The sequence below is a fragment of the Schistocerca serialis genome, chromosome 1 (genome assembly GCF_023864345.2).
Source record: "Schistocerca serialis cubense isolate TAMUIC-IGC-003099 chromosome 1, iqSchSeri2.2, whole genome shotgun sequence".
Classification (NCBI taxonomy): Eukaryota; Metazoa; Arthropoda; class Insecta; order Orthoptera; family Acrididae; genus Schistocerca; species Schistocerca serialis.
Window position 1 is genome coordinate 397,347,784 of NC_064638.1, and position 23,762 is coordinate 397,371,545.

Below are 23,762 nucleotides of genomic sequence, written 5' to 3' on the forward strand. Positions count from 1 at the left end.
AACATGAAAATTTTATAGCCTGGCAGAGAAGCTTTAAATCAATAAGTCTGCATCCAGTGGAATCCATATCAACATCATTCACGCACTTCTACAATTCTCCTGTCCTAAGTTTCGATGCTGAAGCTTGAGAGCTTATGTTCTTCGTTTCAAGCTGCTTCCTCCTTTTTGTTGGTAAACCGATTTCCGTGAAACCTCCATTTCCTAAACACAGTTTTTCTACCACCCATTATGCATAAATCTTGACTTCACACGAAAAGGTTTGCGAATTCAACCTTCCACCTTCTAATATATGTTAGTATTTTCAAAACGTAGACAAACCACGTGAAAGAAAGTTTTCAGGCAAAGATATAGATGTCAGCCAAAGATATCGAAAGAAAATAGCCTTCACACTGACAAAAATTCCACTGAAGCAAGCAGATTCCCAAATGTCGGAAAAGTGGGAGTGGCCGCCAATGCAGAGTTAATCAGTTTAACAATTTAAAGGTATTTCTAAAACTGCTGTCACGATGAAATTTACTCACAACGTAGATTAAACTGTGTAGATCAAGGAAATATTTTTGAAAAATCAAATTATTTGACCAAAATCCATTACATCCCTCAACCGTGTATGTTGCTGCGTTTAGCATAATTTACGTTTTTGAATCATTAAACGTTACAGACTTAATACGTGTATGTACCAGGTTTATTTCTCACCGAGCTGATTCCCAGTGAAAGTAGTGCAGAACTCTTGAGGAGCATAAAATAATTTTTATTCATCAACAAATTTGAAGGACTGGAGCAAACTTGGCTGTTACTCTAGCTTGTATGGTTCACCTGTCAGGTCAATCCATGTCAAATCAACAAATAAAAATGTTTTTCTACCTGACCCTCTTGGATTTATTTGAAATTAAATATGCAAGTACTGTTCATTAATAGTTATACAGAACAGGTTTTTCACATTTTTCTGACCGGTGGTTAGGGAGTAAATGGGGGCTCAAAAAAAAAAAAAAAAAAAAAAAAAAAATTTGAACGTATTATGTGCAATGTTATAGTGATTTGTTCATAACGTGTGTTCTAATTAAGCTAGGATAATGAAGTTGAGTTCATTAGAAGTTCTTCCTGAACATCGAGAATCACTAATGTCAAAACCATTCTCCTTAAAACGAGAAAACAACTTTCTGACCGTGCTCTCCAATGGCATTATCCCTACACACAGCGCAAATGTTTCTGGTTGCCTGCGCTCTGTCGCCCCGCTGTTGAACTTACACAGAAGAATATGTCGGAAATGTTCAAATTTCTCCCTGTTGTACTCCATTTTCTAGCTCTACAGCTCCATTCACTATCTCCAAATGACAAAATACGTTAACTCAAACACACTGAGGCGATAAGTCAAGGGATACCTCCTAATATCGTGGCGGACCTCATTTTGTCCGGGGTGGTGCAGCAGCTCGACGTGGCATGGACTGAATAAGTCGTTGAAGTTCCCTGTGCAGAAATATTGAGCCATGCTGCCTCTATAGCCGTCCTTAATTGTGAAAGTGTTGCTAGCGCAGGACTTTGTGCACGAACTGATCTGTCGGACTATGTCCCATAAAAGTTCGATGGGTGGCCAGACCATTCGCTCGAATTGTCCAAAATGTTCTTCAAACTAATCGCGAACAATTGCGGCCCGGTGACATAGCGAATTGTCATTCATAAAAATTCCATCATTGTTTGGGAATGAAAAGTCTATGAATGGCTGTAGATAGTCTCCAAGTAGCCGAACATGACCAGTTCCAGTCAATGTTCGGTGTAGTTAGACCAAAGGACCCAGTCCATTCCATGTAAACACAACCCTCACATTATGGAGCCACCACCAGCTTTCATAATCTCTTGTTGACAACGTGGGTCCATGGCTTTGTAGAGTCTTCGCCACACTCGAAACACACCATCAACTCTTACTAACTGAAAATGGGACTCATCTGACCAGTCCACGGCTGTCCAGTCGTCTAGGATCCAACCTATATAGTCAGGAGCCCAGGAGTGACGCTACAGTCGATACCGTGGTGTTAGCAAAGGTACTCGTGCCAGTCGCCTGCTAGCATAGCCCATGAACGTCAAATTTCACTGCCCTGCCCTAACGGATATGTCCGTCGTAAGCCCCGCATTGATTTCTGCGGTTATTTGATGCAGTGTTGCTTTTCTGTTAGCATTGACAACTCTACTTCAATGCCGCTGCTCTCCATCGCTAAGTGATGGCCGCTGGCACAGCATTGCCTGTGGTCAGAGGTAATGTATCAAATTTGGCATTCTCGGCACACTCTTGACACGATGGATTCGGAATACTGAATTCCCTAACGAGTTCCGAAATGGAATGTCCCATGCGTCTAGCATCAACATTGTTAATTCCCATTGAGAAGCCATAATCGCGTTGCAGACCTTTTCACACGTATCACCTGAGAACAAATGACAGCCCCGCCAATTTACTGCCCTTTTGTACCTCGAGTACGCGATACTACTGCCATCTGTATTTGTGCATGTCGCTATCCCATGACTTGTCACCTGAGTGCAGCAAATAAGAAATGACAATCGATCAATAAACCCATTGCAATCATTATACGAACATGCAAAACAAAAAGGCAACAAACTTAAGCACCAAACAAATATTCTGTACAAAATGTATCAGACATGAAGTGGAATCAAGCTTGAAGAGGAGGCACATGTGTCGGAAGATGGAAATGGGTACAGTATCTTGGAAGCAGAAGTAGAATAGGCGCTGAAGGAGATAAAGAATCGGAAGGCATGTGGAATCGATAAAGTACCAGCAGAAGTGATGATGGGAAAAGGCTAGGAAGGAAATAGTCTGCATCTGTGATGAGATATACGACAAAGGAGAACGGCCCCTGATGGCTTGCACCGAGTGATACTTTCGTATCACCTTTGCTATGATGGGTCTCTTAGACCCAATTTGATTTTTTCCTCAATTTGCAATGATTCGGAGTACAGGAAGGAATGACTTTGATTTGTAAAGTAAGCAAATACGTTTTGCTTTAGATTTCAATAAATTTTTGTTTTACTATTTGGTTGTTGGTCTTTCAAAAATGACAGTACGGGGCCAGCTCGTAGCTCGTAAACCAGGTATCCATGGTTAAGTTCCGTAATGTTTTGGAAATCGGATTATACAACATCTCACGGCATCAGTTGCGGTTACTCAGCTTATAAGGTCCCCATTTGGTTACTGCCCTCAATAAACTTCCAGATTTGAGATGTAAGCTGTTCTTGAACCAACTAGACTGAACACTTTTCATCCCATATTTGAGAGGTTTGGAAGAAATGTACATTCGAAAACATCTCCTCGAAATTTTACAAGCATTTCACTTACAGCTACATATTCCCCATGAGAATAGTGCGCCATGCAGTTTTTTGTGAGCACATCCGAGAGATTTCGTGTAACAGCCTTCTTATCAAATACTCCTCCATCTGAACTAGTTGACTTATTATCAAACCTTAGACACTACACCAGAAACCTAAACCCGTGTAGAGTCATTGCAGAATAGAATATTTCTAATCCTTTACCATCTCTGCCCCTGGGGTTCATTTAAATTTATCATAAGCATCTCTCTCTCTCCTTCTTTTTTTTTTCCACAATTCCCCTCTCTCCTGTAACATCTAATAAATTTTCCTGTGACTTGGTCCTGTTACTAGGATTAGGAATGTCTTTCGTCCATTTAGCATGATTATCCATGCCAAAAGAGTGTTAATTATTATTCTGATTTGTATCAATATAGTCTCCACTTTCTCTGTATATAGTCTGGAGTCTGAGTCTACACCTTCTTCACCTGATTATTTGCTAGCCATTTTGTTCAGTAATGCATATTTAACACAGATCTTTCTCTCATCCATTTTAACCCTCCTGAGTCTACAGCTTCTTCACGTGATTCTTTGCTAGCCATTTTATTCAGCAGTGTGTAGTTAAACAGATTTTCTCTCTCATCCATTTTAGTCCTTCTCTGAAATAAACAACGTGATTCAGCCTACTGAATGTGTGCGAAAATCGTATTTGTGTTACAAAGAAAAGATGTCACAAGTGCTACTGTGGCTCCTGCAGACCCAAACAGTATTTACCTGCTTGCTACCGGAGGTTTTGGCTGATCCAGATACGTCAAACTCACTCGTAGACAATGCACTTCAACCCACATTCAACAATAAAATTTCACAACAGTGAAAGGTAAGATGCTACACGAAATGCGGCGCGGGTATAGTGTCCTAGACTTAATAAAAACTAGTCACCAACATAGCCCTGGGTCTGAGAGACCTGACAGTATCAATGAAAGGTTTTAAGACCATCGGGGAAAGATGTACTGAGAAAGATAGAGAAATCTATCCTGTTTTTATTGATTTGGAAAAATCTTTCGACAGATTTCAGTGGAACACCTATATAGATATTTTGAAGAGAACAGGAGTAGATTGGTAGAATAGAATACCGGAAAACAATCTATGTTTACAACAGAAAGTTAGAACAAGAATTGGAAATTAAATGTCGGGAAGAATCAGCATTGGAATGGGCGTTAGAAAAGATTGCTGCTTGAGCCCTTTGTTGTTTAACTTACCTGGAAGAAATTATTGCGAAAGACTTAGATGGAAAAAGAATAATATGTTTTGGTGGGAAGAGAATAGAATGTTTAAAATTTGCTGATGACATGCTATTAGTGGCAAAAAGTGAACGAACTGTAAATAAAACTACGATATATCTGAATTAAGCAAGTGTGGAATATAGGGTGAGAATCAATACAGCAGAAAGGAGGAGTATGATGATGATTGGCACAGGAAGGAGACTGCTAAATATTGAAATAGGACAAGTTGTTATTACGAAGTAAGAACATATCTTGAACATGGGATCACTGATTTGAGGTGTCATAAGGAGGCGCAAACTCGCATTGCTATAGTAAAGGAGGCATTCAATAGAGATAGGAGATTAATATGTGGCAAACTAGATAAAAATTTGAGGAATAGGCTTGGCAATTTTTCTTTTTGTCAGAAGTGTGGCACTCGATGGGGCAGACGAGAGGATGAAAAAAATCTAAAAGCATTTGGGATGTGAATGTGGGGTGGTGAAGGGGAAAGATAAGCTGGATGGAAAGATTAACTAAAGAGTGTTGGATAGGATTGGTGAGAGGAGAAACTGCTGCAGGTTATAAGAGAAGGGACGAACAACTGTATGGAAAATTTGTTTAAACAAGAGTGCTACCTACTAGACGCTTTGGAAGGACTAGTTTGTGGGAGAAGATTGAGAGGAAGAAAGAGATACAAGATGATAAACGACATTAAAGGGAAGCGGAAATTACAAGGACCTGAAGATATGGCAGAAGACAGGAGAGCTGGAGAGTTACCATGTGAAAACTTGGGCAGAACACAAATGCTGCTGATCTTGCCTTTTTTATTATCTATTCGTTTATTATAATAAACAATGACGGACGCTGTGAAAAGAAGTAACAGTAAGGGTTCAGTTATGGCGTGTGTTTACTTGTAGCTCTGTCGGATCATACCTCTTTCAAAAGCAACAATGAGTTCCGTAGCTAAAACGTGGGTTCATTATTATTGTAAATTTATATTTCTTTCAGTTTTCATTACGCTGTTGTCGTGGAACTAGTAACATATCGAAATTCAGTGTTCCTTTATTCAGTAAATTGCAAAGTTACCTTAATACTTTCAGATTCGACTTATTTTGTACTGACAGTAAAATATTCCTGGGCTAAATATGTGCGTAGTCGGCGAACTACAGAAAAAAAAATCATTCCTCAACATATCTGAACAACCAAACACAAAAATTCAGTTTTCAGAGCTTCTGGTAGGAAGATTTCTTCGCTGCCAGCTGTAGCTGCGACATCGATTCGAAAATCGCGGTGTGCATTCCACTTACGTAAAGCTTTTATTGATACCGGAGTCCCTTTGCAGAAATTTCAGAATCCTGCATTAAGACACTGTTTGGGGATGGGTATTTACGATTATTCAGAAGGAGAACAAATAAAAACATTCCTCCTAGTTTACAACAGTGTGTGTAGAAAAAGTTAACAGTTCAACTACCGCGTAGTTATTTACTAATTCGTTAAAGTCCCCGTGACCTGAAGAAAGTCGGCTGTGTATTACTCTTCATCTCAGTGGCTGCCCCATACACAAAAAAAAGCTATTAAGTTTTGAAAGTTCTATTTCCAAACGTGCTTCACGTGATCGGCATAGCACATGGTTTTCACAGGGTGTCAGGAGACGTACGAAGGTTGTTTTCGGATGGCGACAAATTAATTTCCAGTATTAAAATCATCGCTCGAGCCTGAAGCTGCTTCACTTGTAGCCTGAAGCTGCCTCAGTTGTAAGAGCAAAGGAGCTTCCGAAGATTTGGGAAGTGAGAAATGACTTAACTTTCATTGTGGCCGTGCTCGATTTCCTGCCTCAAGAGGCCCACCAACTTCAAGAAGCAGGACAGCCTTTGACGAAGTCAGTGAAAATTGTGGATGATGCAGTTCAAATGTTGGAGTGCTAAGGAAATGGGGTTCATTGGTTAGGGAAAAGTGTACAGTGATTATGAACACTTCAGAAACATTCCAAAAATTCTACAAGGTGACAATTCTGTTGCAGTAGAAATTGACCCCACAGTGGTTTAGTGTTTTAAGATTTGCTGCAATTATCCTTGGTCATTTTCTCAGAGTAAAAATTTATTACCTGGTAGACTCAAAACAGAGCTAGGTGGCGCAGTGATTAGCACACCGGACTCGCATTCGTGAGGACGGCGGAAACAACCCACATGCGGCCATCCTGAGTTAGGTTTTCCGTGATTTTCCTACATCGCTTCAGGTAAATGCTGGGATGGTTCCTTTGAAACGGGACAGCCAATTTCGTTCCCCATCATTCCTTAATCCGAGCTTGTACTCAGTCTCTAATGCCCTCGTTGTCGACGGGACGTTAAAAACTAATCTCCTCCTCCTCCTGACTGACTTAACATGGCATCAGAAAATCTTAAAAAGCATTTGGATTTTATGTGCAACCAATAAGCCGATAAATCACTGTAATGCGTTAGTTTTCAAAAACATTTCATTTTTCTGCCAAGTATAATTAGCATTTTATTTAAAGCTTTAAAGTTACTTCAAAAATATAATACAACACGATGTTAACATAATATGTCGATTGTGTCAATAATGCAGTCTTGTTAATAAATTGGCGCAATGTAAGATTTTTCTGTTTTGCCTTTTATTGCGTATTTTAATTTTTTGTAATGCCTTAAGTTCCGGTGTCTGACCGTTGCACTTGATAATGACGCAAGACATTACTAGGACGGAATTTTACGTGGTTTTTTTTTATGTGATAGTACGACGACGTAGCCCCAATAGATTCTTGGCGCATCTCCGTAGTGTTCGCCGGAATGTGGCTTTCAAATGTATATCGCAGAAAGAAGCAACCCGACGCCATCTGTGTTTAGCTGACAACACACCAAAGAAGCGATTTTGCATATGGCTTTTTTCACAGATGCTGAAAATAAGGAAAAAGTGTATCTTTCACGAGATACCAATCTCACCCATGGCCAGAAGTCATTGAATATGAACGGAACCATCGTTACACGTTCCCCAAGATAACCGTATGCGATAATATATTCGGGAAGCAGTAGTCAATTGAGGCAGAAATCTGACAGAAATTTTAAACTGAGATCATGAATAGATTGTAGAAGTCTGATGAAACATTATCGCTTAACTTTTGAGATAAAATTGCTTAGCAAGATTCATAGCATGTTTAGTAACGAATTTGCGTCTGGGAATATTTTCACCTACTACTAGTCTTACAGCTACTAGAGTCAAATTAAAATTACTTGATAGTTAGCACTTCACGCGTTGGAGCTAGTTCCCTCCACTCAGAGCACACACCTTCACGCCCGAACCGTTTGCCGTTACTACACTGCGACAACAATTTTTTCTGGTTTTGTGTGTGTGTGTGTGTGTGTGTGTGTGTGTGTGTGTGTGTGTGTGTGTTTGTGTGTTTGTGTGTGTGTGTGTGTGTGTGTGTGTGTGTGTCTCGAATCCTGGATCTGGCCCCCTTACTTTGTATTTCATCACACATAACTACCATTCATAACACACACACACACACACACACACACACACACACACACACACACACACACACGATGCTAACGATATACACGTCTTTCATACACAGCCCTAACCAAACATCCTTACGCCTAACCAAACACCTTTACGCACTAAACGCGATGCAGCGCCACATATAACGTTATTACTATCGCAGAGATCGGCTTACATTTGATAAGTTTTGCATGACATTACGTGAAGCCGAATTTTTGAAGGCCGCAGTTCATACTTACAATTGGGGTGGGGTACCAGAGACGTAAAACTTGACTCAGCGTAGTATCTTAACGCATTGGTTAGCGCATTAACCTCTCCTGTAGAAGGTTGTAGCTGCGAACCTCGTGAAATAAAGCAAATCAAAATATTTCAGTTATTTTTAATTAGTTAACTGCTTAAAATGTAATTTTTTAAATTTCTAATACTTTGCCGCGTCAATTTCATTATCGTACTGATTCTTTTATTTGCTCTTATTTTTCTTCCTCTCATTCATTTTCCGGTGGGAATCTGTCTTTATCATCTATAATCTACAAACAAGTGCCAACCAGGACTGCTCTCAGCGGTTGGTAACGCGACAGCTCGTGTAGCCACTGTGAGGGTAGTTTCAGGTAACCAGTGATAGCGAGAAATTACAGTTTGCTTTTAACGCTGAAAATGATTTTTTTATACCTTTCAGTTGGCTCAAAGAGGTTAGCTTTAATCTCCTTGAACAAAGCGGTAGTGAGTTTAGTTCTTTCGCTGATTGTTGACTTGTTTTCTCGGATAAATTGCCCGAGGCTGTGGTTAGGATAAGACATCATTTAAAGTCAGGGTTACAAAGCGCGTCGTCTGCCGCTGTTCAGTCATTGGTCACTTAAAATCAGCCGTCGACAGAGCATGCCGCATTTTCGGCGTCGCCGTCGACCGTTGGTCCCAGATCATGTAGCTTATCCCTGCATGAAAAAAAACCCATAATGTGGATTTTCGGGAATTGCGTCAGTTACATTATTAACAGGAAAGGAGATGCCATCCTACTGGAGTTACAAACGAGTATTTTCGCACACTCTCATTAAAAGATCGCAAACTGCAATTTGGAAGTATGCTAAACATCCATTTCCAAAAGTCGTTTGTAGGATAAGCAGCATGTAACTGCTCAATTTATTGCTGTGGAGCGTGTAGGGGTGATGGGAACTAGTAGGGGATGATAGCTGCTGAGGGCGATGTATGGTGGGAACTTGTTGGACCTCGAGGCCAGTACGGTAGCCGTGAAGGCCTCGGCAGAACCCTGAAATGCCATCCCTCGCACGCTGGTCAGGTAACACTGCAACTAATTACAAACGAAAATGACAAAATACTTAGAAAGAAAATAAAACTCGAAAGAAGACTTGAATTTAGATGGGTGTGGACTATAGGTGCTCTGTAAGCAGAAATGCATAGGTCGCCACTTCGAATCCGGCCCGGAGGAAACATTTTTACAACTGTAGCTCGGAAGGACAACTGATAAACAAGCTAACGATTGTTCTTCGCGCAAAATTCTCCTTCACTGTATTGAATCTTCACTTGGGCCACGGATAACGCAAGGTGTAGCCTGAAGCCTTTACGTGCCATGAGACGACTATGATTATTCATAGAGACAAAATGAGTAATATATGAATGATTGATATTAAAAAAAGTGGGTAAGGCAAGGAACTGCAGTGTAAAAGGTCGTAGTTTCGCATACTGCTGGATACGAAAATATTTTTTCCTCTTTGTGTTTGTAACACATTCTGAGACTTCGTTAATTGTCAAAGTTAAGCACTTTAATGAAATATTCATAGTTATTTACACGTAAGAGCGCGTTTTCTCAGTAATGGGTATCTTCGATTTCGTGACTTCCGTATGTTTAGAAATGAAAGATGAAATTGCTGCGCGTGAAACAATTGACAGTGACATTTATACTTTTTCTTGTCACAAATAGTTTACCATTTTTTTCTGAATACGTAGCGGTTTCCGACTGTGTGATCAGACAGGACTCTTAAGAGCACAACTTAAATTACTGCGATTGAAACTTTATACTCTAGTTTGCCGCAAGTATTTATCTGCGACCGAATCCCTTAACAACAGTAGACAGAGATGAAAGATTCCCGCCACAAAATTTTTAGGCTATACCACAATATGTGTAACATTTTGATTTCTCAGATGCTTGTTAATAAACTACAACGAACTTGTATAGTCCACAATATAGTCCATATATATCCACAAAGGTGGACGGTACCGATATATCCGGACGGATGGCAACCCTAGTTGCCCTTCACCGACCACATGCTATATTCGTTCTTGAGAAGGGTTTAACAAGACTCTCAACACTATATTTTAAATTACTGTATCGATGCCTAAGAAATATTACGATACTACTATGAATATTGCATTGTCGAAGCGTCCTGTAGGTTTTGGACATGCATAATGTTGTTCTTCAATGGAAACGTGATACGTATACTGGAAACGCTTTACATCTGCTAATACAGTCGAATCTTCTGTGTCTTTTTCAGAAATGATTATTTTCACATTTACAAGTCTGTGCATTGACAGTCAGTAACACGATCTTAGACACTTCAGAGATGTGGCTTTACCTTCATTGCCCTCATGCTTTCTGACTGTAACACGTATTGCTGCGTAGTTCCGCCAGTGTTCCGAATTCTCCCTATTAAATTCACACGTAGGACATGCAAATACGTTCTACACAAATGGTATGACATTCATTTGAAATTTTCGTGCTCGTAATAGATTGTGGCATGTATCCAATCGTGTTAGTTTAGAATATTTTGTACTCCCTGAGAAAATCCTAGTGGATTGGCAGAGATCGTTTGTTTTACTTTAGGTTTGGCCGACTTCCTCACAAAAGAATATTATTGCAGTTGTTTGTTCATCCATGGAGGCCAATTGAAGGTCTTAAAGATGCAGAGACACATTTGGAAAATAGTCTGACGCTATTTTATTTGTTTCAGACGCCGAACGGAAACGTAGAAGCTAAAGTGATGTGCTTCTTCAGGAGACGAGATCTGCCAAATACTCTAATCATGCTGGCTGACAAACACCAATGTGAGTATATTGTTTTTTAAAACATGCAAAGCATGCACCATTTGCTGATCGTTAACTTTATAGCTGACGTAGAGTATGTTGCCAGTTAAAATGTCTTAGCAGATTGTCCAAGTATGCCGTGAGGTACAGTGAACGTTTCTATGAAGAATAATAGCTGTTTACTTTCGTCCAGCACTATAAATCTGTTGCAGTAAAACTCACTTTTAATGCATGTGATCGCACAAGGCTATTTATTACTGACGATTCGAGTAGGTATTCAAGAATTCAGGTCCCATAACTTATTTTTCAGTCTTACTGCGATGCGCTTGTCGTGGACGGTGATGGAGGTCTAAGAACAGGATTCAGTTTTTAGCGTAGATGATCACAAATTGATATTGATGATGATGATGATGATGATGATGATGACGACAGTGAATCGTAATCAATGCTTAAGAGTTAAGATAGTATGATCTTGCCGACTGATCTTCATGACTGGCGTGTCATTATTGCCGAGTTCGGGCATTTCTGGTGAATGTTATCGAGAAAAAAAAAAAATGGCTCTGAGCACTATGAGACTTAACATCGGTGGTCATCAGTCCCCTAGAACTTAGAACTACTTAAACCTAACTAACCTAAGGACATCACACACATCCATGCCCGAGGCAGGATTCGAACCTGCGACCGTAGCAGTCACGCGGTTCCGGACTGAGCGCCTAGAACCGCACGGCCACCCGCCGGCTTGTTATTGAGAAATATTGGTTCAGAATCGAATATCTGGGAATAAAACTGTACACAACTTGTATATTTATACTCACACAGGGAAGACAAAGAACACCACTGGACACAGTATGTTGGCAATATGAATCTGAGAAAGCAACAAGTGACGTCGTGCGGTGCTTAGCTCATTCCACTCTTAAAAGATTAGCAAAGTACTCATTCTCATCCGATCATACACGTTTAGTTTTGTTCTGGTGTCTCGAAATAACGATGCTTTCCTAGAAACGTCACTCCTATATCCTACCCCCATTCTAGTCCTGTCCTAGCTTGTGTCCCCTTATCTTCTTCTTGTTGGTCGGGCGATGAACCACAAACTTCCTTCTTCAGAGGTTCTTAACGCGTTTCATCTAGCTCTGCGTTGGATTGTTTATGCCTGTGGAACATATAGAACGCAGTCTTTGGGCTCGTATTTCATTATAATAATTTATAGCTTTTGCTTACGTCATCCAGTATATGACCGAGTATAAAAATTTACATCAAACAGGTAATTTGAAAGCCGTTCAGTTACCAGATATTGGTGGAAATATATTTTGAACATACGGTATTGACAATGGCGTTTGATACATATGTGGTGGCACAGAACTTCGCATTTGCCTTCCAGAAGTAGTGCCCCGACACATGGACGACAAAGTATTCGTCAAGTCTTAATAATTGTAATATTTAATTGCAGGCAGGATTATTTTGTGGAGGAGTTTCACTAATAGACGATCTTTTAACGCCAGCCTTAGTCTCATGTAGACTCACGTGGCCGGAATCGTTCGTGATACTGAGCTCCGCTGTACACGGAAATAATGTCATCGCGAGACTAGATACACCTAAATAAAAGGCGTATTTTTCATCCTTGTTAGGATCTGGACTTTGTGCTGGCACTGAAATTTACGTATTTCTGGTGATAAATATTGACTTCATAAATTGTTGCATGTTATTATTTTTCACCCGAAATACAGAATTAATTTTACATCACACACACGACTACAAGTTAGCAAATCTACGTTCAGAAAAGGAACATCCATCTATGCTCGACAGTAAAAATTCTTCACTTCATGGAGCAGGATTACAGCCTTTGACGTCTTTACTGAGGCTATCTATTTCTCGGTCGTTGTACGTATAAATTTCCTCGTGGTTATGTGTTTAACTAATTTTTATCACCCGCCAATTGTATTGACACGTTGCTTTCATTTTGTACACTTTTGCTCGTATTTTTCTTTTACGTAGTATATCTTTAATTTTATTATAATATTGTTTCGATTTGTTCTCTGAGGATGTATCTTTTAATTTTTCCCAAAAAAATTTATTTCTGCCGACTGTATTCTTTTTGTCCTTCATTAGTTACTACCGAGATTCACTTCCATATATTATATTAGGATAGCCATTACTTTATAAAATTATTGCTTTCTATTCGTCCTTGTCATTTCATGCATTGTGCTGTGTGTTGTGCCATATATCACTTGAAACTCATTTTACTAATTAGTGACTTTTTTATATTCATAGTCAACATCATGGATAAATAGGTAAAACAGCGATGCCTGTTCCATTGATTAATCACCTAGTATTATTTTGGAATGTACGGGATGTCTTCCTTTCATGGCCAGCACTTCAGTGTGTTCTTTACTGCAATTTATAAGTGACACAGTAGTTCTTAAAATGTGGTTTAGGTGATGTGTTGCAAAGATGGTCATCAGAAAAGAGCAGAGTATTTACGTATGTATTTTTCCATATTACAAGATGGCTACTTTATTGACTGTTTCTTCCTTCGTTACTGTTGGTTTTCAAATTTATTATTCATTACCAATTTGGAGACTAGGAAACAAGAGGAAAAATAAACGGTAAAATAAGCGAAATTGATAATTTCGGTAGAAGTATGCTTATACTGAGTGTTCCAAGAGGAGTGGTCAATATTCAGGAATATGACGGGAACGATCAATCGACGCAAAAAAGTCGTGAGCATTTCTTCACTTTCGATACAGTGAAACACTCCCTTCTACTGCATGCGCTTTGTTTTTAGTATTTTGGGAGGATGTAGTATAGAGCAAAAATCGACGCGCAAGTTGCCGAAGTGGCGTCAAATCGAAAGACTTGCACCAGGCGGGCGGTCTACCCGACGGGAGGCCCTCGTCACACGCCATTATTATTATTATTAATTATTATTAAAACAAAAAAATACTGTGTATAGCGGCCATCATCAAAATAGACATGTCAAGGTCATACACACCGCGAAGCGCTGTGATTGGCCGCTTCCTTCGCAGATTTGTTGCCCTCCAGCTGTAAGTGTAGTATTCTCATGCGATGTCGTGTGTTCATGTGCGGCTTATCATCAATGAAAAGACGATTGACGTGTTTTGTGGTGAATGTAAAGCAGGGGCAAGCGCCTACACCGGTCGGCTTGCGAAAAGAGCGACAAGATACTCAAAAACAAGCTAAAATTGTCGTATTGAACATACTGCAGGTTTTTTAAAATTACTAATTAGGCCAACAGCGAAGAAGCCAGGAATAATATAAATTTTGCGCAGACTCATATCTGACAGCAAAATATTCTGTGATATTTCCGAATGGAAATCCCTTATTAACAGTGCATCGACATCGGCAGCATCTACAGATGTGAGCACGTATTCTTATTCTCCAAGAAAGGCATATAAACGAAAACAGAAAGCTACGGAAATTGGTTGTTAGGCGTAGAACTGTGCTTGGTAACTACGACACCTTAGTCTTCTTCGCTCACTTGGTTTTCGATTCAGAAAGTGTAATGATGGACGAACATTTTTGATGGAATGTAGAATGCAACAGCAAGAGCAAAGCTTTGGTGTGCAATTCTCATATTCCGTGCTGAGGACAGTCTTGTAGCCTCTTCGATAAAACGTGAGTTTCACAAAAACTCACAAAGAAATATATTTTGCGTGACTTCAACGGAAATGATGGCCTGAAAGTACCTACAGTTACATTCGAATAGCGTATATCGGCATTTTGGGTGATGGGAGAAGTGATGATTGGTCTGTAACAATAGCGAATAAAAAAATTTACTTGAGGTAGGGCGTCTTCTCGATCCTATTACGAGGAGTCGTTTGAGCAAAAATCCTGGCTGCGCCATCCAAGTATACGCGCACTGTCTGGCAGTAAGTCTCTCATATATAAATTGGGTTCACACGTGACACGATACAATAATTATGTTCAGATGTTTCGCTGGACCTTTTTACGAGATCCAACAGAACGCAAATTCATCATCGACGGCATTTTTCGTAACACAGGTGAAACAGTTTCACACCTCCTGCAGATTTTATTTTTTATCTCGTAATACTATTACGTTTACACTACGAAATTGTATTACATACATTTATAAACGTTGAAAATGTTCACATATTTTATCATCCCAAGTATGTTAGTGTTTCTGTCATTTTCCAAACGTTGATGTAAAAAAAAAATTTTTCTTGAAAATGACGTGTAACTTTAAGATCTTATTTTTTCCCATAACGACTGGCAATATTTTTCTTTAAAATACTTCATGTTATTGTAGACTTGAAAAAAGAGGTATATGATAGTTTTCAGAATTTTTACTAACATTTGAAAATATTTACTAACTGGACACACTTTAAGAAGGTGTGACACTTTGATCTGTCTATTTTGCTGAGGGTCACTATAGTAAACTTGGACTCCAAAATGCTTAGCTTAAGAGCTGTGAGCGCTTGTTCAGTACAAGAAATGTTTCCCAGTAGCGAAGATGAAATTCCCATAGCTCTTATGGTACGCATTGTAGAGTCCATGTTATGATCGTTCCTTGATGATCCTGATTAGTTAAACATTTTTATTTCGCCATGTAGTTTTGAACACGCTTTCATTGGTCCTTTACAAATCGAGTCTCTTAATGAAGACACAATCTTCTTGGCGTGTCACTTACATGTGTCTCGTGTTAAATGGTTAAAGACTGTTTTTGAATCGGCAACTTCATCAGTTGAAGCACGCGTCGCAATAATGCAACGTGTGTAGAACATTGTATTAGCATTAAACGTACAGACTCGTGGACTAGAACTCGACCTCCTCATGAGCCAACATTCTTGGTTTTGGAGATAGGAAGTCAGGAGTCGAGCCCTGCCTTGGGCATAGGCGAGAATTTTGATTCTCTTGTTATCATATTAATCGCGTGGATACTCAATTGACAAGAAAAGTGTAGAAAACCCGTATCAATAAACGAATCTGTGTACGTGGTGAGTATATTCAAAGGTAATAAGGTTGCAATGTGGATGGCGAAATGAGCACCGTAAACTTGGGAGGAAATAACGATCACTGATTGAGTACAACAAAACATCATTTTAAATATTAAAGATGCGCATTGGTTGTTCTATGAACTTGTTTCCTGGTCATTTACTGGTAATAGGACATCACGCGGTAGCTATGGGAGCCGTGCTTATTCAGGGATAGCTGTCTACTGCTTTGATAGTCTTGAAAGTTTGCAGACCACATAATAATGCTGTCCTATGTATTAAACACTGTAGCGTGTTTGGCTTCAAGTATGTCACAGACGTTTCTCTCGTCTATACCTCTTATTGTCTCCAGATCCTTTTTATGCTGTGCGTACAAATTTTCGGTCTGTTTCTTGAAGTTTTCGTGACGAATTGATTATTCAATCATTTTTGGTTATTATCATGATTGTTATTATTATTATCATTATCATCATCATCACCAAATTTAATAATATCCCCGACACACTTCCGAAAATGGAATACTTTTCAGTCATTTGCACGTCGTTGCACTTGAACGTTGGCGTCACCTTGTTTTATTTTGATGGCAGCGTCACTATTCTCAGGCCTTTTGCGCTCGTCCCAAGCGATCATCAAACCAGTGAAATACAGTAAACGTCTAATTCCGTTAGTCACTGGCATAAATCTGTCAAGAGGTCCCCTTGTTGTCGTGGCTCGGAGTCAACGGCGAAAATAGGCGCCTGTACACGAAAAGCGCGAAGACTGCTGGGGCGCGAGCAGTAGCTCACATCGAAAGTCTACCGCGGAAGATAGTCAACGGCTGCTGCCATAAATTAGTCATAGACGATGTTATTTTCAGAAATTGGGTGCATTCTAAGTGGAGGAATAAATGTTAGCAGTTCTGGTAGTATCTTTCTGCGCGCGTCAATGACCAACGAAGCAGTCAAACAATTTGTTCGACGTTTTGTTCTTCGATGGGACTATTTTAATAAGGAATTATATATGTCAAGTAAAACGTAATAGGCGGTGACTTATAAATTAAAACATAACAACCGAAGAACGTACTTCTAACTTAACCAGTGCTGGTCCAAAGTCCAGATCCAAAACAAGAATGCGAAATTATATTAATTACCGTAGAAAATATTTTATACTGTTGGCACTTGATATAAAGCTTAGTGGTTTTGCTGCTTGCGCTTTTGGCAGCATTTGTCGTGAACAACACTCGGAAATCATTAACTTACAGTGAACCACGGAAATCATTAACTTACAGTGAACCACGGAAGCATTTGAATCGGGCGGTAACGGGTAGAGCTAATCTGCTTTAGTCCAAATACCAATCAAGCGTCTTAACTGCTGCACCACCACAACCCGCAACGTAATTCACAGTTTACTAGAAATAAACACAAAAGCGACGCTTCATCTTTTCAGCTGTCAGGTGTTTCTTGATGTGACTTAGTAGATAGCAAGTGCCACATACGCCAGGGCTCGAAGACAAGACAGCGAAATAAAAAACATTGACAGTTACAATGTTGAAGACACAATATTAGATCAATTGTCAAAGGTAGGAGAATCATTATTCCTAGCACTGTTAGAGTAACCGTTCAAGCACTCGCAAGAAGTGTTTTAGGGAACGATGAAAAATCTAAAGCAGGTTGGCAGCCCGTAATACTCAAAGCAGAGTCAAGAATAATTTCTTTTCCCTATTACAAATGTTCGATGAAAGCCTGCGAATGTAAAAAGAATAATTTTGCTTCTGAAATAACTTTTCCTGCTACGAGTGACGTTTTTGATGAAATGGTTGAGCAGAGCGAAAGCAAGTCCTAGTATTTACGCAGTGGATTTTTGTCTGAATTCTCATATCCCAATTTATCAAATGTGTTTGGGCAACAAAGTGACAAGCGCGAGGCCACGTTTTTCAGAAAAAAATGTTTTCGCTACTTGAAGATAATCTGGATAATTAAGAAAAACTTAAATTAATGGTTTGAGGGAAAATTTTTATCCGAATTTTTATGATCTAACGAAGACTGGGAAATGGGCAGATGGGGTGTCACATTAAACAGCGTGAATTCCAGATTGACAAAAAAGTAAATAAATAAATAAAATATATTGCATTACATCTACACTCCGCAAGTGGCGGAGGGTGCTCTGTGTACCACCGTCACTTTCCGCCCACCCCCCTTTTTTTCCCGTTCCAGTTGCGAATAGTTCGCGGGAAGAAAGATTGTCATGCCTGTGCGTGAGATCGAATCTCTGAAATTGATTGTCATTTCGCGAGATATACGAAGAAGGAAGCAGTATATTGGTTGACTCTTCTAGGAGCGTACGCTCTCGGAACTTTTAACAACTAACCATACCGTGATGCAGAACACCTCTCTTGCAGGTCTACGACTGGAGTTGTTTGTTTGTCTCTGTGATGCTGTCGTCCTTAATAAATGAACCCATAACACAGGATGCTGCTCTTCCTTGGGTGTTCTCTATTTCCTCTATCAGTCTTTTCTGGTACGAATCCCATAAAGAAGAGCAATAATCAAGAAGAAGTCGAACGAAGGTTTTGTAAAGTGCCTACTTTGTTGATGGATTGCATTTCCTTAGTAGCCCTCCAATGAATCTCTGTCTGGCATATGCCTGTTTTGCTAATTATGTGGTCGTTACACTTTTAAGTCGCCCTGGACGCATACTTAGAGATACTAAAATAATGGCTCGCAGTGCTTTTTATGCAGTCGTGTCATCAACAATAATGGATCTTTGCCTGTATACACAGTACTCTACAATAGTGTACGTTGAGGGTCAGTTGCCATTCTCTGCACCAAGGGTCGATCCTCTGCAGATCTTACTGCATTTCGTTAGGGTTTCGACTTCTCTGTATATAACAGCATCACCCGCAGGAAGCCTCGTGGAACTGTTTCGATGTTGCCCACTATTTTGTTTACATATATTGTGAATAATAATGGGCCTACAGTACTCTCTTTGGGGGGGGGGGGGGTACGCCCGAAGTCACATCTACGTCTGAAGACTTCTAGCCGTTCAGAATGACATATTGTGTTCTGTTAACTAGAAACTCTTCAGACCAGTCACACAGTTAGTGTGGTGTTCTGCACACTCGTATTTTATTTGGCGGTTTTGCGGAAGTGTATAGAATGTCTTAAGAAAATCAAGGAACACGACATCTATGTGGGCTTCGATAACTATCGCTATTTGGGTGTCTTGGACGAACAGAGCGAGCAGTGTTTCACGGGATCGTTGCTTTCGGAACCGATCTTGGTTTCTGCAGAGAAGGCGTTCGCTCTCCAGAAATATCTTTGTACGGGGGCATAAAACATGTTCCAAAATTTTATAATTGAACGATTCTAGAGATACAAACCCATAGTTTTGTGCGTCTGTCGACGACCTTTCTTGAAAACGGGTATGTCGTCCTTTTTTCCAACCGTCCGAAACTCTTGACTCCTTAAAAGACATACTGTACATTGCTGCTAGGAGAGGGGCAAGTTCTTTCGTATACTGCATGTAGAATCGAATTGGTGCCTCGCAAGGCCCAGTCGCCTTTCGTCTGTTGAGCAATTTCTGTTCGTTTCCTGTCTTCTTGGTCACTTTAGATATCAGCCATCGATTTTAAGGAGGCACTACAGTATGATCTCTCCCTGTCAAACAATTTAGGAAATTGCGATATTTGACGAACAGCTGCTGTTAGCTATGTAAGTGAAGTGTCAGAAAGTTCATGTATTGAAGACATAACTATTTTGTGCATATAAAGTTCGATTGGTGTAGAACTGGTGGAATACTTTAATGTTGAAAAAAATAAATATTTACTTACAGCATAAACAGAATCTTTGTAGCAGCAGCAGCTTACCGGTCCGTATTGAAATATATATTTCATGCTTTCGGAACAAAAATTGAAATTAAGAAAAAAGTCAAATGTTTAGTGAAGTCTCTTGTTTAACAGTAAGAAATAAAATAGATTAGAGAAAAATTTGACATGTCTCATTTGTTGAACATGATTTTGAGCATCATTCAAACGCTTGTCAAATGTTTCTCTTTTCTGTTTTATTTCTTATTGCTACACAAAGAATTTCACAAAACAGTTTACTTTTTTCAAGAACATTATACTCTTTCATTTATTTCTTTCATTACGCGTTTTGATAAATGATTCCCATTTTCAAGTGCATTTTTACTTTGTAGCGTTTGTGTCTATATAAGGCAGGGGTAACAACCAACGTGTGGAAAGAAATACAGACCAGATGTAACTGCTACGCAAGAAATCTGGTGGGAAGATGCAGGCAGCTTCGATATTGAGGATTATACAGTCTTCTTCAGAGCCTGTGATCGAGGTCATAAACGAGGTACAGGTTTTTGTGGGAACATGGTGTTGGCCCCTAATGTTTCAGAGTTTGTGTGTTAACCCAAGAAAATTTGTCTTAATGTTAAATGGAAAGCATAACAAGACGTATTTCGTGAACTGTCATGCTCTCAAAGAAGAAAGTATTACTGAAGTGAAAGAAGAGTTCTGTGCACAGATTGAAGCAGTGGTTGATACTGACTCAAATGAGCGATTGATGATCCTCATCAGCGATATTAATGCTAAAGTTTGGAAAGAACAAGTTAACTGAGACACAATAGAAAGAGACTGCCTGGGCTACTCAACGATGAGATTCATTTGCTTCGCCAGTTCAACAGATCTGTTCATCTCCAGCACTGACTTCCACTGTAAAGTTGTATGTAATGGAACCTGAGATGGGAGGACAATAAACCACATAGACCACATGGCCATATATGTAAGTGTGAAATGATGATGGGGAGTCTGAAGTGTGGAACTAACAATTTTTGGGTCAGAGACCCAGTACAAGTGCTGTGTGTAGGAAAGACCAGGGATAAGCTGCTGAGGCCTGGGGGATACCATGTTAAAAGGCTAAAAGATGATGAATAAACAACCAATACGAGCTGCCACTTCACAACCATTTCGACACACTCAGCGAACGGTATGGTAGTGAAGATCCTGAACAAATATAGACATCCACATCTCAGTGACTGATGCAGCAAAATATACTATCAAGGCAGACCCCGTTGGCGAGGAGATCTTGTTTGGATGCTTTGGGACAGAGACACGAAGCTAGGAGCAAGTAGTTGAGGAAGACAGATCTCATGCAGGGTAAAGCACGATCTAAGGAGTTTCAAAGAGATGCACGAACAACTCGGAGAACAGCAAATAGGTAATATGTTCAGGACATCATCGTTGAGGCGATAGTGATCATAAAAGAGACCAGGGAAATGCACCAAAGGGTGAAGTGTTTTAGCAAAGGTAACAGGCTAGGCAGAAATTTGTCAAAGACGTGGATGATAAAATCCTGACCAGTGGTAGTGACATCGCCGAAAGATGTGAATACTTCGACCAGCTTCTCAACTTTGGTGAACTTGGAAGTGCGTTTCAGTTTCCAGTATCTAGCCACAGATGACCCTGATTGCGCCCCCCTCCCCCCCCCCCCCCCCTCTCTCTCTCTCTCTCCACCTACATTGGTGAGATCAAAACGCACATCAAATGGCGTAAGAAGAAAAGAGCGCCGGTGAAGGTAGGATACAGGCCAAGATGATCCAGGCAGCAGGCAATAAACTTGCAGTAAGACTGCATCAGCTGATATCAATTAACCTGGATCAAAGAAAAACTACCAACAGAATGGAAAATGGCTCAGACCTGTTCAGTCAATAACAAGGGTGACAAATTTAAATGTGAGAACTATCGAGAAATCGCCCTATGTTAAGAGATCTTGTCCAATTGCCTCATACATGGAATTCAGATATTGACAGAGTCAATAATATTAGTGAATTCCAAGGAGATTTTCGGCCAGGGCAGTCGAAAGTAGAGTGCTCTGTGCCGGCTCGGTGAGAAACTTACAGAATGTGGTACAGAACTGCACATTTTGTTTGTTGATTTCAAGGGGGCGTATGACTACATGTGCCGCAAGAGCCTGTTGAGTCAGGATGCCACAGAAACTCATAACCCTCGTGAAGGTTTATCTGTTTAGCAAGAGTAATAGAAGGCAGATTTCAGACTACCTAACAGATCAAAACGAAAATTTCTGTTCTGACACTGACAATGTTGAGTGTTTATGGAAAAAGTTCAAGGCAATCGTAAAATGCGTTTTAGACAGGTACGTGCCGAGTAAAACTGTGAGGGACGGGAAAAACCCACCGTGGTACAACAACAAAGTTAGGAAACTACTGCGAAAGCAAAGAGAGCTCCACTCCAAGTTTAAACGCAGCCAAAACCTCTCAGACAAACAGAAGCTAAACGATGTCAAAGTTAGCGTAAGGAGGGCTATGCGTGAAGCGTTCATTTAATTCGAAAGTGAAATTTTATGTACCGACTTGACAGAAAATCCTAGGAAGTTCTGGTCTTACATTAAATCAGTAAGTGGCTCGAAACAGCATATCCAGACACTACGGGATGATGATGGCATTGAAACAGAGGGCGACACGCGTAAAGCTGAAATACTAAACACCTTTTTCCAAAGCTGTTTCACAGAGGAAGACCGCACTGCAGTTCCTTCTCTAAATCCTCGCACAAACGAAAAAATGGCTGACATCGAAATAAGTGTCCAAGGAATAGTAAAGCAACTGGAATCACTCAATAGAGGAAAGTCCACTGGACCTAACGGGATACCAATTCGATTCTACACAGAGTACGCGAAAGAACTTGCCCCCCTTCTAACAGCCGTGTACCGCAAGTCTCCAGAGGAACGGAGGGTTCCAAATGATTGGAAAAGAGCACAGATAGTACCAGTCTTCAAGAAGGGTCGTCGAGCAGATGCGCAAAACTATAGACCTATATCTCTTACGTCGATCTCTTGTAGAATTTTAGAACATGTTTTTTGCTCGCGTATCATGTCGTTTCTGGAAACCCAGAATCTACTATGTAGGAATCAACATGGATTCCGGAAACAGCGATCGTGTGAGACCCAACTCGCCTTATTTGTTCATGAGACCCAGAAAATATTAGATACAGGCTCCCAGGTAGATGCTATTTTTCTTGACTTCCGGAAGGCGTTCGATACAGTTCCGCACTGTCGCCTGATAAACAAAGTAAGAGCCTACGGAATATCAGACCAGCTGTGTGGCTGGATTGAAGAGTTTTTAGCAAACAGAACACAGCATGTTGTTATCAATGGAGAGACGTCTACAGACGTTAAAGTAACCTCTGGCGTGCCACAGGGGAGTGTTATGGGACCATTGCTTTTCACAATATATATAAATGACTTAGTAGATAGTGTCGGAAGTTCCATGCGGCTTTTCGCGGATGATGCTGTAGTATACAGAGAAGTTGCAGCATTAGAAAATTGTAGCGAAATGCAGGAAGATCTGCAGCGGATAGGCACTTGGTGCAGGGAGTGGCAACTGACCCTTAACATAGACAAATGTAATGTATTGCGAATACATAGAAAGAAGGATCCTTTATTGTATGATTATATGATAGCGGAACAAACACTGGTAGCAGTTACTTCTGTAAAATATCTGGGAGTATGCGTGCGGAACGATTTGAAGTGGAATGATCATATAAAATTAATTGTTGGTAAGGCGGGTACCAGGTTGAGATTCATTGGGAGAGTGCTTAGAAAATGTAGTCCATCAACAAAGGAGGTGGCTTACAAAACACTCGTTCGACCTATACTTGAGTATTGCTCATCAG

The 23,762-nt window shown here is 40.1% G+C and overlaps 1 protein-coding gene across 4 annotated transcripts in view; it reads left to right on the forward strand.

The window, feature by feature from the left end:
• The window catches only part of LOC126471633 (metastasis-associated protein MTA3), a 228,201-nt gene that overhangs the window by 51,737 nt on the left and 152,702 nt on the right, over nucleotides 1-23,762 (forward strand). For all 4 annotated transcript variants that reach the window (XM_050099878.1, XM_050099871.1, XM_050099877.1 and 1 more), the window contains exon 3: nucleotides 11,048-11,141. In XM_050099878.1, the coding sequence (XP_049955835.1) occupies nucleotides 11,048-11,141 (94 nt within the window). The remainder of the gene's footprint in view (nucleotides 1-11,047; nucleotides 11,142-23,762) is intronic.